The sequence below is a fragment of the Leopardus geoffroyi genome, chromosome B3 (genome assembly GCF_018350155.1).
Source record: "Leopardus geoffroyi isolate Oge1 chromosome B3, O.geoffroyi_Oge1_pat1.0, whole genome shotgun sequence".
Classification (NCBI taxonomy): Eukaryota; Metazoa; Chordata; class Mammalia; order Carnivora; family Felidae; genus Leopardus; species Leopardus geoffroyi.
The window spans coordinates 45,683,794-45,697,369 of record NC_059337.1 but is presented as its reverse complement, the minus strand read 5'-3'; the positions used below and the strand labels follow the sequence as shown (position 1 = coordinate 45,697,369).

Below are 13,576 nucleotides of genomic sequence, written 5' to 3'. Positions count from 1 at the left end.
GAAATCTTGCCATTTCCAACTACGTGGATGGAACTGGAGGGCATTATGCTAAGTGAAATTAGTCAGAGAAAGACAAAAATCATATGACTTCACTCATATGATGACTTTAAGAGACAAAACAAATGAACATAAGGGAAGGGAAACAAAAATAATATAAAAACAGGGAGGGGGACAAAACAGAAAAGACTCATAAATATGGAGAACAAACTGAGGGTTGCTGGAGGGGTTGTGGGAGGGGAGATGGGCTAAATGGGTAAGGGGCACTAAGGAATCTACTCCTGAAATCATTGTTGCACTATATGCTAACTAATTTGGGTATAAATTTTAAAAAATATAAAATAAAATTAAAAAAAAAGAAATTAAAAAAAAAAAAGAATCTGGATGTGTCTTCCACTAAAGTGAAACTTACCTTCGCACAGAGCAAGGACATAAGATGTCCATAATAACTCAGACTGGACACGTGCAGTGTTGGTGTGAGAACCAAGAGACATTTACCGAAGTGACATAGAAGAGGACTTTACTAAGGCGAAGCTACAATGTGGGTTATTATCACCATTGCCAGGCAGTTAGGCACATACATGCATCACTTAATAAAGTGGATATTATTAGCAATGGTCCCTCACTGTTTATGGTAACCACGCAGTGAATACCTTGATACAATGAATAATTAGCCTCTATTTGTATATTCTGTAAATATGGGCTTTTCCCAAGCCCCTAACCATGCTAAAATAGGGACACAATTCAAATACTTGGTAAAAATGTTTACGCCCTTATCTCTATGATCTCAACTAAAGAAATACAACACTAGGGGCTAAGTCCTCGGGTCCTTATCTGAGACTGAAAAAGAGACATGCTAACTTCTATGTCTCCCACTGCTTCTATTAGAAGAAGACAGGAGTGACGGACCACAGGCACTTGAAAAACAAGGCATGGAATCTGGCCAAGAATCAGAGCCACAAGCTTAGGGAGAGGAAATCTAGTACGTGCTTTGAAAAAAATCCATGCCATGTTTTTCAAATACAAGCTTTTATGGCCTTGTATTTTCTTCAGAGGCCTGCCCTGGTGCTGAAATCACAGGGCTGCTCATATTGACTGCCTTTGGGCTGTGAATTTCCATGAGGGTGTGTACAGGTGTGGCTGGAGAAGAGCGTCAGTGCAGAAGCTTGGAGGCTGTGGGGAGGGAAGGAGGGTGGAGGCATCGATTAATTTCAAAAAGCTGATAATAACCCCGGTAATGTTCATCAGAGTTATGTAGAACATAAAAGAACCTGCTAGGAAGCAATGTTTCAACGCATTTTGATAACGATAGAGTTATCTTATTGCATTAAAGTGTAAAGCAAAGTTTGATTTAATTTTTCTGTTTACATCTAAAGTACAGAGAAGATAAACTAAAAAGATGTAGCAAAACAAAATTCCGTTTCACAAATACAAAAGAAATGGCAAGGTAAATGTGGTCTGTCTTTGGTGGTGAAGTTCTCTGCTCTCTCTTTTTTTCTATCCCAAGTTTTTATTTAAATTCCAGTTAGTTAATATACAGTGTAATATTAGTTTCAGGTGTAGAATTTAGTGATTACTGTGCTTTCTAATCCATTAGTAAAAGGAGCGGGGCTGTCCCTTAGTACTTCAGGTAGTTTTTACATAGTAATTTTTTTCTTTCAACAAAATTCAAAGGTGATTGTCTTTGAAGGAAGACTTGTTTCCAAAAGTATGTCATCTTACTATAGAGGTTATGACAGACACACATGTGCCTAACATGAGGTTTGTTTGACTTCTCAGCAGTGTAAAGGTCTGACTCAGGAAATTCCATAGCTCCATTGGTCTAAGGTCAGGTTAACAGCAAAATCTGTCATCCCTGATGGCTGTTTTGCTTTATTAGGTAAGGAATCTTACCATTTTTTACTATAATAGCTGGAGAATGTCTGCTTTCTTCTGCTGTAAGAACACAGGCTAACACTTCCCTCTAAAAATTTATTCCATGAGATAGACTCAAACATGAGTTATTCATTTTAATGTGTTCCTTCAGTACTGTAATAGCATCAGTTCTAAAACCACCTTCACACCCACCAACAGATGCCTGATTCAATAAAAGTATACGTAGCCAAACAACCGAATACTATGCAGCTAAAAAGGATGAAGCTCCTTAATGGACAGAATAATCTTCAGGATATAATAAGTGAACAAGCAACTGTAGAACATTACGTTTAATGCTCCCATTAATGCACAAAAGTGAGAAGAAGAAAGGCCGAGTGCGGTTGCTCTGAAAGGAATACAAGAGACTGGAAACCATGGTCCCCTCAAGAGAAGGGAACAAGTGGATGAGCAGAAGGGTAGGTGAGAGCACTGTGCTGAGGTAATGACTCCTGTGAAGAAAGGCATACCAACTGAGCAGGAAACAAATTATCAGAAGGAGGGCCCAATTCTTTGTTAGATCTCTTCGGTCTCAAGCACAGCCTTTCCTGATCTCTGTCACTCCACCACCTCCAATCAGGGCACATGTCAAGGCAGTTGGTTGCCAATCCTGGGCCTTGCCCAGTTGGCTGAGGAGGCTACTTCCTCCGGACATCAATGTGCAATGAACCACTTCTTGGCTCAAGCATACGGGGGCATCCTTGCTGTGACAGAGTGGTTTTGTTCTCCAGCATAAAGAAGTGATAAAAGAGTGTACTATCCAGGAAAGAGAAATTCAGTCTACTTCCCCAGCAACCACACTGTCAACGTTAAAAGGACAAGTGTTAATGACCCTCCTGGATACACATGCACATTTGTTAAATGTGATGGAAAACATACGTAAGTCTAGAAATATAGTTATTGTTATTAGGTCCTGTTTCTAGACTTTATGCACACCCGTATATTTACTGTTTTCTACCCCACTCCCTTCCCTGGTCAACATGATTCATCTTTCTCTTTATCGGATAGACATCAGAAGTCAGCAGAACTTCCCTCTTTTATCACAAAAGAAAACAAAGATATAAAACAAGGACCTTATTTGGAATGGAAATAGCCTCCCTGCGTTGTCAGCAATGAGTGGGATACTATTTATTGCTAAGCATCTAAATTTATCTCCCTGGAAGAATGCTGAGAAAGGAAGAAATGTCCTCCTGGGTGGCTGACGGCTGTGTGGGTTCTGAGAGCCGCCTGGAGAGCCAGCTGATGCCTCAGAGGCTGAAGTCACCCAACACGGTGCTTGTGGCCAACTGTGGCATGCACAACCAATAACGTGTCTCTGCGGGAGGGACCGACTTCTCAAAGAGTAAACACGATCATTCAGGTCTTCAGGCTTCTGACTACCACAGAGGTGACCATGAAAGATGATCTCAGGAATATCGACACAACAGCCAATGCCCCTGCCCCCTGCTTTTTCCCCCCTGTTTTCAGAATCCAATCTAAACCAACCCACAGGTGAGCTCAATCTGTGAGCTTTCCTTATTGACATATACCTGATCATTAGCTCTTTGGGACCTTCAGGTGGAGGTAGACCCTCAAGGCCAGTTATTAGGAGACAAATCTTTTGGATTATTTAGCTATTAACTCTAATCTTCATTAAAATCTCACTTTAGTTTTAAACCTAGATGTAAAATTCTGCCAGACTCCCCCAAGGGTGATGGTAAACTGAAACGGAAATGATCTCATGAATGGTCTACTGGTGTGGGACATGGTGAGGAGGGCAGGTGCACAGGAGAGGCCCAGACTCTCTTAAGCCCATTTGCTCTGTCTCAGCAGGACACAAGACTCCTCATCTTTTCCCCAAACCCTTGGCTGACACCTTAGCAAAAGGAAAATGGCAGGCAGCTTCTGACGGAAGCTAACTGATTGTTCACCCACATTCAACCGCCGTCCAATGCCGGAGCTACTCACACTCCTCACTCTCCACAGCCGCATAATTGCCAACTTCCTTGAAGCTGATGTTCCCCAGGTGGAGGACCCCTGCCACTATCTGTAGGACCAGTGTCTGCTCCTCGGCGAAGATCCCGATCACGTTCATCGCGTGCTGGGAGAGAAAAGAGAAATGATCCAGATGAGCTGGTCGCCAGCTTTGTAAGCATGTGATAAAGAAGCCAGAGCTGAGATTGAGTTGTGTAGAGTCACACGGGGCTTGGCTGGCAGTGGCAGCTGGAAGGCCTTGTAGGACACCGTCACTGACCAACACACTCACATGAGAAGTCTGAGTCGCGTTGGAAAGGCAGTTCTGTCTTTAGATCCAGTACATGATCCCCCGGGGGTAAGGGCAGGAGAGCTCCAGGAGCAAAGATACGCACAGGGAGCAGCAGCTATACCCCACAGTCACCAACTTGTCCTTGTCTCCTGTGGAGCCCTTGATGCCACCCGCCTCTCTCCAAGGGCACCAATGTCCCCTTTCCAGCTACTCCAAGGAGACCGTCGAGACCTTTCGCCTCACCAGGAGGGCTGAGCACAGACTGTACTTGCGAAAGGATCTTGATTATAAATCTCCAGCATATCAAATAAAAGCATTGTTAGAAAAGTTTTGCTTCTCAGGTTTGTTAAATTAAGTAATAACAGCCAAAATGCCGAGACTTATTTATCGGAGTCCTAAGAGAACAATACGCTAGGACCAATGCAGGCCTCTCATCTGCATTTCTTCTCCCAGCTCCTTTGAGGTCATCTGGCCCCTTGATGCTGTCTTCATTCCTGCACCTGCCTGAGCAGCCTGCCCCCTCCAAACAGCTCCCCTCCAACTGCACCCCGACTTGCCCTGTTGGGGTCCCCTTCTTGCGCCTGGGTCTGGGCTGAGGGATGGGCCTGGCAGAAAGCTGACTCAAAAGGCAGAGGTAGTGTGGTTCTTTGAGGTTCTTTTGGGTGAACACCCCAGCTCCAGAAAGTTCTAGATTGACTTATTAACTTGTTTCCCTGAAGATGTGACCCCTCGATGAGGTAGCTAATTTCATACTTCGTATCACAACATGCACCCAGAGTGAAGGACATGGAGTTAGAGGGTCACCCTCTAACCGTTCAGTGCAGGGGTGAAGGGAGAGCACTGGACCAGCCCCTGAAGGTGTTGGAAAAGATCAGAAGGGTGGTCTTTGCTTCACCTGTCTGAGGAAACAGCTCAGCAACTGCATAAGCTCTAGGCAAACAGGGATGGTAAATCTATTACCTGCAACAGTGCTTACCAATTCATCAGAGCACCTGCCGGGGGAGGGGAATGAGGAATTCACGTTTTTTATCCATTTCAACTTATTAAGTGGTCCTCTGGCACCTGGGCACATGGCTATCGAATAGTGCTTAAGCGTGTTTAAGGAAATGCAATGCTTACGGCAGAATGAGGTGGAAATTCCATGCTGCTCTTTGCTTGGTTCACCCTCCCTGCCCTTTCTAGCACAGGCAACACTGGGTCCGGAGAGTCCATCCTGCCTGGCCCCGTGCCAGCACTTACCAGCGTTTCCTGAAATTCCCGCCTGTCGTCAATGTCATCCACCTGGTAGGACCCAGAGAGGTTCAGGTAGCAGTAGTAGTCCATGCTGGTGATGCCGAGGCTGTGTTTCTGCTCTTCAGAGGCGCCCTCGATGAGCTGGAGCAAGAGGAAGCGGGGGGGGGGGGGGGGGGGGTTGCTGTAGGGCTGTAGTGTGGCCCACCACCCAGAGGCACCAGAGGCAGCACTCCCGAGCCCAGGTAGTGTGCACTTTCTGACCCTGCCTTCTAAAATGATGGGTTTCAGGATAGCTGCTCCCCTTGCAGTAGCCCCAGATCATCTCTGCAAGTTCTAATTCTCAACTCTGGTAAGACCCACAAGAGCTGAGAATTTCCCCTTGTCCAATAAAGAGAACCATAGTGCGGCGCTAGCGAGACCCTCAGAAGAGTGGAAGAGAAGCCAGATTGTAATTATTTCGTTCCTACTCAACTTGCTTATGGCTTTATAAAGTGCGGCTGCCCCTCTATGCTTCTCTCTGCAGGACGCAGAGAAAACAGCAGCCCCGGGTCCCGCTCCCTGCCATTCTGAAACCTCCTAACCAGTGCGCTGTCCCACAGCTTTCTGTTCCATCTCTGACCCTTGCCTTAGGTCTGAGCAAGACCCTCTTAAAGGGCTCCCATCTCCCGTGTGCTAGAAAAATATTCAATAATCAACTCTAGGGGAGAAAAATGGATGTGTAGTGTTTGCCGATTGTCATGGTGTGAATACTACCATGACTGATTTCAAACTCCCAAGAAAATACCACTGAAGGAGGAAGTGGGGAGACAGGCACACGCCCCGTGCAAGCTGACTCCAGCAACTGCCAGCTCCAACCCTGCAGGATTTAGGAAAACAGAGATAGCCCAGCCACACTTCTGCATCTTGGTCAGGTTCCTCGACATGTCCTCTCAGCTCCACAACCCGAGGATGGAACCTCACGTCCATTACAGATAAGTTCTAGGTCACCCATAACATCAGGGTCCCTTAGCTTTCCTCCGTCTCCTCAAAAGAGCTTTGTGTCACCCCCTTCCTAGTTTTCCCCTTCTGTTTCTCCCCCCACATTCACACCACACTGCCCTTCATTTGCATCTTCACCCCCCCTTCTCAAGTCTCTTCCATCTACAGACACGTGCTGCTCTTTGCCGTAAGCCTTTCCTTGCCTCTGAACTTCTGCAAGTTGCAGAATCTACTTCCTCATCACGCGCCAGCCACCTGGAAGAATGAAGTGCCATCATCTGAGACAGCTGTCGAATTGAAAAGACTGTGTTTGAGCTCCCAACACAGTTTAACTTCCTTCTAATCCAGCGATCTTCAAACGCTAACAAAGTAAAACTAACACAAAAAAGACCCGCAGGTCTTTCTTCGAAGAAATTCTGAGCGGGACCCCCAATGTATATGCTAATATATAAGCCCATACATAAAGAAATTGTTTTGGGTATCATTATATTTCTTAAATACTTAAAAACATTTTTTTTTACAGTAGTTGAATCTGAGGATTCCTGAAACCTTGGGACACAATCTAAAAGCACCCTGCACACTGCTTTAGCACCAGACTCTGTGGCCGTTCTGGGCACCCAAGTCAACACTTCGTGACCTGGGGTTAAAGATCCTTAGTCTTTCCTCTGACAGCTCCCCTCCGGGAGACTTCCACCCTTGCCACCTACCTGGTTGAGGCCCGGCCATCACCTCCACAGTTTTGTTCGGGCCACCTGACTTGCCCAAGCAGCCTCCCCACCACGTTCCCCTATGTGCCCTCAATAACTCTCCTTAGCATCTCAGCCATAGCTCCCTGCGTGAATTCCTGTCTGGCAAAGAACCCAGCACTCCTACTTTTGTTTTGAAGTGATATTAACACTGTCTTGAATATTTAACTTTTGGGAAATTTTTGTCATCTCTCCTCAAGAACTTACTCTCTTTGCGGGTAGGGACATTCTCATAATTTTTTGCACATTGACTTATACATACTATAGTAATAAATAGTCCTTGGCTTGACAGATGTGCAGAAGGAATAAGGAAATAGGAAAGAAAAAATATAAAGGAAAACCTGGTAAAATATGTGAAAACTCCTCTCTCCGGGGTTCCTCATCACCACCCTGGATTTTTCCAGAAGGAAGTTGGAGATCTTTCCACCATCTGGTTCCCCACCTGGACTGAACTGGATTTCAAAGTATTTTCCCTGTAAGAAAGTTGGGGATTTCCTTCAATGGTTGGTGAACAGAAACATGATGTTCCAAATAGGCTTTCAATACAGTATATAATTCAAGGAAATTCATTAATGAAAGATACATTCTGAATGATTCCCAGTTCTGGTCTAGACTTCCTCACTTCTTCCTATCAGACAATAACCAGGGCTTTCGTCCAGTCACACGATTCTGTATTGAGAGAGAGAATCTATCGTTCCAGCCCGACTAAATAAGGATATGCTGAATTCCTTGCCCATTTTCCCCAGTGGGTGCTTGCCTGTGAAGCCGGAAGTGGTAAAGAATGGGACAGAAAATCTCAAGGTTCCCTTGATCTAACGAGAGCGAACTCTATCAGCCTCTTTCAGGGGAGGCAAATTTTCCCTCTGCCAGACTTATTTTTATGGCTTTGGGCAAAAGTCATCACTTCTACTTTTGGATCATCTAACATTCTTGTATAAAATAAAAACACTTGATTATAAATCAAGTTCTTTGCAGCTAGTTGCAGGTGTGGAGATTTTTGTTACTGTTGTTGTTAATTATTTCCTTTTAAATTACTGCTGGTAGGGAACAAAGGAGAAGAAAGCCCTGGAATTTAGCCGGGTAAGGTGTCTAGATTAAGTAAATGGCATTATTTTTCTCACTAGAATCTGGTTTCTCTCCCAACCTCAGAAAGGGCCAGGAGTGTAAATGCAAACGAAACAAAAGATGAGAAGGTGGGTGTGAGGGAGTGTGGTGTTAGGAGTCCCTAACAAGAGACCAAAAGTTCAGCCTAGAATCAAACCGGAGAGCATGCCCCGCCTAACTGCATTTAATATTTTTAAATGTTATTATTTTAAAACACTGAATATGTTTTAAATGTGTATGCTGGTTGAATCCATCCATTTCAGGGCTGGCTCCTGCCAGGTCACAAGTCTGGGACCAGAACCGTAAATGCATTAAAAACAAGAAAAGCGCCCTGTTTCCTGTTGCCTCCAGCATCCACTACCTGCTGTGTCCTGTGAAGTCACTTGACAATTCCAGGTATCAGAGAGACTACAAAACAAGGCCCTCTAACTGTCTATTTGTCTTATTCCGATGACTCCTCCCCCAGCCTCTCCCCCAAAGAAACACAAAAACAGACACTTAGAAACACCGGAAAGAGACAAGGCCACAAGCCACTGTGATCCCGAATCACAGTGGTTCCTGAGAAACGCTTGCTGAACAAGGTTCCCTGTTCTTCCTATTATGAGGACTATCCTTCACCGTCTTTTCCTTTGGGCATGTTTTAGAGGGATTACATCAGTGTTTGTTGGTGCACACCTGCATCGGGCTCTGTGCTGACAGTCCGGAGCCTGGAGCCTGCTCCAGATTCTGTGTCTCCCTCTGTCTTTGCCCCCCATCCCCACTCATGCTCTGTCTCTGTTTCTGTCTCTCTCAAAAATAAACATTTTAAAAAAGTGCAAGATGCTAGATGAATTAGTTTTGTTTGTTGTATTTTCGGTTCTGGCAGGTTGGCCGATGTCCTTGATTAGAGTTGATCAACATCCCCAATTCAGGCCTAACTTAAGAAACAAAAGCCTCCCGACTTTGTGGGAGACCCTGGAAAGTAGGGCAGGATACCATCCATGTAAGAGAAAGGCAAAGGAGTTTGGTACCATTTTTTAAAAGTTCCCTTAGGAGTCACAAAAAACACAAAAAACAAAACTAAGGAGGTATTTAAAGGAAGCTGAAGTAAGGGCGTGTGGGTGGCTCAGCTGGTTGAGCATCCGACTTTGGCTTGGGTTATGATCTCACGGTTCATGGGTTCAAGCCCCACATCGGGCTCTGTGCTGACAGCTCAGAGCCTGGAGCCTGCTTCAGATTCTGTGTCTCCCTCTCTCTCTGCATCTCCCTGCTCATGCTCTCTCTCTCTCTCTCAAAAGTAAATATTTTTTAAAAAGTAATAATAAAATAAATAAAATGAAATAAAAATGGGACTGTATTATAAATTTTGTTCTATAACCTGTTTTTAAAATTTAACAATATATTTTGGATATCTTTTTAAATAAATCATTCTTGGGGCACCTGGGTGGCTCAGTTGGTTGAGTGTCTGACTTCAGCTCAGGTCATGATCTCATGGTTCATGAGTATGAGCCCTGCGTTGGGCTCTGTGCTGACAGCTCAGAGCCTGGAGCCTGCTTCTGATTCTATGTCCCCATCTCTCTCTGCCCCAACCTAGTTTGTGCTCTGTCTCTGTCTTTCAAAAATGAATAAACATAAAAAAATATTTAAATAAATCATTCTTAACAAGAAACTTAGATATTATATCTTTAAAGTATTCTTAGGTCAAAGAAAACAAGCATTTTAAATTTTGATAAAAATTGCCAAACTGCTCTCAGGGGAGAATATTTAGGCTTCAACCAATAGTGTCTTTTCACTAGGATTATCAATCTCCTTAATGTGTGCCCATCTGAGAGACAGAAAATGATATATGGTTTTAATTTACATTCCTTTCATTATTCATGGAAGCATCTTTTGATGCCCCATCAGACATTAATCTGTGTGTGTGTGTGCGCGTGTACTTGTGACAAAAAGCCACACCTACAAAGAAATGAGTATTTGGCCAGCATCTTTGATTTATGTAGATTTTATATCTTATCTCAACCATAGATTATGTCTGGCAGTAATTGCCCATCCATACTCTTTCTCATCTTTCCATCACGGTTCTACAAAATTTTATAATCAGAAAACTAATAAAGGCTGGATATTTTTGCTTTGTTTTGTTTTACAAAAAAAATGACTGATGTATCCTTTTGTCCAAGGATAAAGTATCGTTTATATTGGGGAAAAAAATAAAAATATCGATGCAATTATTCTTTTCCTCTCGAAGGAAGGCAAAGAGTAGGGGACGGGTAGCTAGAGAGTTAAAGTTGGTCAAGTGCATTTTTACAAGGCAGACGGAGACTGACAATTAGGAAAAAAAGGTCATGTGGAAAATTCATTCACATTTTTCTTCACATTTCATTATCTAGAAACCTCTTTAAGATAACACAACCTAGGCATTGAGCAGAAAAATTTGAGGGGTGAACAAATGAGTAAATAGTCTGAATAATATTGAACGGCAACGAAAGTGAGGGCAGTTCCGGCAGATATAACTCAGCAGGGAATTTAACAATCACTGCATGAGAACTTAGTAAGAATTCTCTTGGAAATAGAAGCTTCCTTCCAAAATAGAAGGGTGAAAAAGAAATTGTTTTTCTCCAAAATTCCCACTATTTATTTTAAAATGGTCCTGAATCGGCCTCACAGATGGCTCCTTAAATGCTTTACTGCCAGACATAATCTATGGTTGAGATAAGATATAAGATCTACATAAATCAAAGATGCTGGCCAAATACTCATTTCTTTGTAAGTGTGGCTTTTTGTCAAGGAGAATATATTCATATTCATCCTTGCCAGCTTTCCAATTCACCCCTTCAGGAGACACTCAGGCAGAAAAATGTCTACATGGGCATTTGTGACAATGCATTTGGCTGGCATTTTCATTCTCTTGGGTAAGTGGACCAGTTAGGAGGCTGTCTGACAGGTCAATCCAGTTGCTTTTAGATGTTATCATGTTACATGAATATATCTAAAACAAATCACCAAGCTTCAAGGGGTGGGGAGACAGCTGGCTCACTCTGGCTGACAGAGAGGAGGAGGGTTCTCTCCAAGGTGCAAGATCGAAGTGTCTGCGCCGTTCCATGTTCACAGCCCAAGTTCCATGAAGCAAAAGCAAGGCAATAAGACCTGCAAATCTAGTCAACTCACTTATTTGCCTGAGAAAGAAGAAAACTCCTCCAGGACCCAAACTGACACTTTCATCAATTTTTATTTTCCCTAGTAAGGGAACTCAGGTTGAGAACAGTTTTCAAAAATTATCTTATATCCCGAGGCTCAAAAATAACCTCAGTTAAAGGGCAAATGGAAGCCTGACAGCACAGGCTGATAGAAAAGGAAGAAAGGATTGAAAAGGCAGCCTCCTGACGATATGTGAAAAGCTCCCATTTCCTTGGGGACGCCAGACTTAAATCGGGAATATCAACATCATCAATCAGGTGACATTTTCTGAAAAAGGGAAGAGACTTACAAATCGGCTGGAGTTGTTGTTCCGGACGGTCTTGGCGTTCCCAAAGGCCTCCAGCAGCGGGTTGGACTGCAGGATAATGTCCTTGACGTGCTGTCACAGCAAACAGGCCAGAGGTTAGGAAGGTGCAAGCACCAGCCACACAACGTGTAGCCAAACTCCCTGAGGGCGTGGTTTCTGAATGCAATGAGGTGAGGCCTCCAATCTACATGTTCCTGGGGTTTCTTGAGGATTTATGCTTTCTTCTCAACAGACCTCAACCAGCCTGTGTGCTCTTGTCTTCCAACTCCCTTGATGCATGATTCTCTGGAGCCAGGAAGCCACCAGTAAAACAGGATCTACAGATGTCCCAGGACTGGGTGTCCAAACTGGACGCTGTAGCTTGACCCTACACTCACAGGCATGGTGGCAGTCACAGCAGGAAGGAGAGGGAAGTAGGAAGGGGCATCTCCTTGCCACGCTGATCAGCCTTTACTGTCCTTCCCTCTCTCCCACCCAACTTCTCCACATGCCTACTGCATGCCCATCTCCACCCTCTTCGTGGCAAGGGAGAGGTGGCTTAAGGGAAATGAAATAGTTTCTGCTCCCCAGGCAAGGTTGTGGGAACATAGTCTTGTGCTTCCCAAACTCCCATGTGTGAATCACCAAGGGATCTTGTTGAAAGGCAGATGCAGACTCAGTAGGTCTGAGGCACAGCCTGAGAATCTGCATTCTTAACCAGCTACCTGGTGCTTCTGGTTTGGCCAGCAGGAAGCCACATTTCGAGCAGCAAGGGCCAATGCTGGATTGTATGGAACAATTCCTGGCCTACTAGAGGGGGAGAATTTGGTTTTCAAACATCCCACATCCGTGCCAGACTGAAAAGTGTGCAAAACACTCCATGGGCAAGACAGCTCAACAGATAGGAGTTGATGTTGGAGAGGTCTTTCAACAAGTGAGTCATTCCTTGTACTTCTAATTATTCACATGCTACGGTTAAACATGTTCCAGAAATAACAAGTCTTTGGTCCGCGCTCTTTAGCTACTGACTAATTTCAAGCCAAGAGCTCTGTATCATTGTCCTCATAGGAAAACAGGAAGAGAAAAGTCAACATTAAAAGTCTGCAGTCTGGTCGCTAGGTCGTGGTCTGCAGCAGATAGGACTAGATGAAGGGACAAACTATTAATTAACTATGTAACAGCTGAAGTGTTCCTTTGGCCCCCCACCTTAACATTCAGAGGAAGATCGAGAACAGGAATTTCACTAACTGGGACATGTCATGAGCAATGGCGCCAAAGGCAAATTCTGACTGGTTCCTCCATGGGGTCAAGTTCAAAGGTTAGAAACATCTTCCAAGCTTCCTACTCTCCTTTAACAACTCATGGATTTATACAAATGGTGCTTTCTTTGTAAAATTAATTTGGACTTTGTGGCTCTTCATTAATCTTTTGTATCTGTTGTTTGACACCATTTATCAACACTCAGCTTCTCAAAGAGGTAGAACAAAACAAAGGCTCTTCCTTGTCTCTTCCCTTCTTTAATTACTGACTTTTAACCTCAGTTAAACGTCCTTATGCATGTATCGACACATCATCCATCCATTAAGATGTCCCATAGAATTTTGTGGCCTGGGGTCAGCATATTGGGGAAAAGACAAAGAACAAATTAATATAAAGGTGCAGACCACCCATAAAACAGCATCCCGAGTTTCTGTCTTCATGTCAACCTTCTGGGGCTAGGGTATGGTCACATGAATGGAGATAATCAAATGGCAACACACTATCCCAGGTCCTTGAATCACATTGACTGTCCAATATAGAAGCCATGAGCCACATGTTGCAATAAGTTGCAAGAAGACTAGTCCCAACGGAGATATTCAGTGTAGATTACACACTGGATTTCAAAGATTTAATATCAGAAAG

General features: G+C 43.9%; 1 protein-coding gene across 1 annotated transcript in view; it reads right to left on the bottom strand.

Annotated features, from left to right (window-relative positions):
• Positions 1-13,576, bottom strand: part of MYO1E (myosin IE) — a 215,583-nt gene that overhangs the window by 83,304 nt on the left and 118,703 nt on the right. Inside the window, exons 6-9 of the mRNA XM_045449577.1 lie at positions 11,678-11,767; positions 7,452-7,583; positions 5,393-5,527; positions 3,856-3,988 (exon numbers count right to left, since the gene is read on the bottom strand). Of these exons, the coding sequence (XP_045305533.1) occupies positions 3,856-3,988; positions 5,393-5,527; positions 7,452-7,583; positions 11,678-11,767 (490 nt within the window). The remainder of the gene's footprint in view (positions 1-3,855; positions 3,989-5,392; positions 5,528-7,451; positions 7,584-11,677; positions 11,768-13,576) is intronic.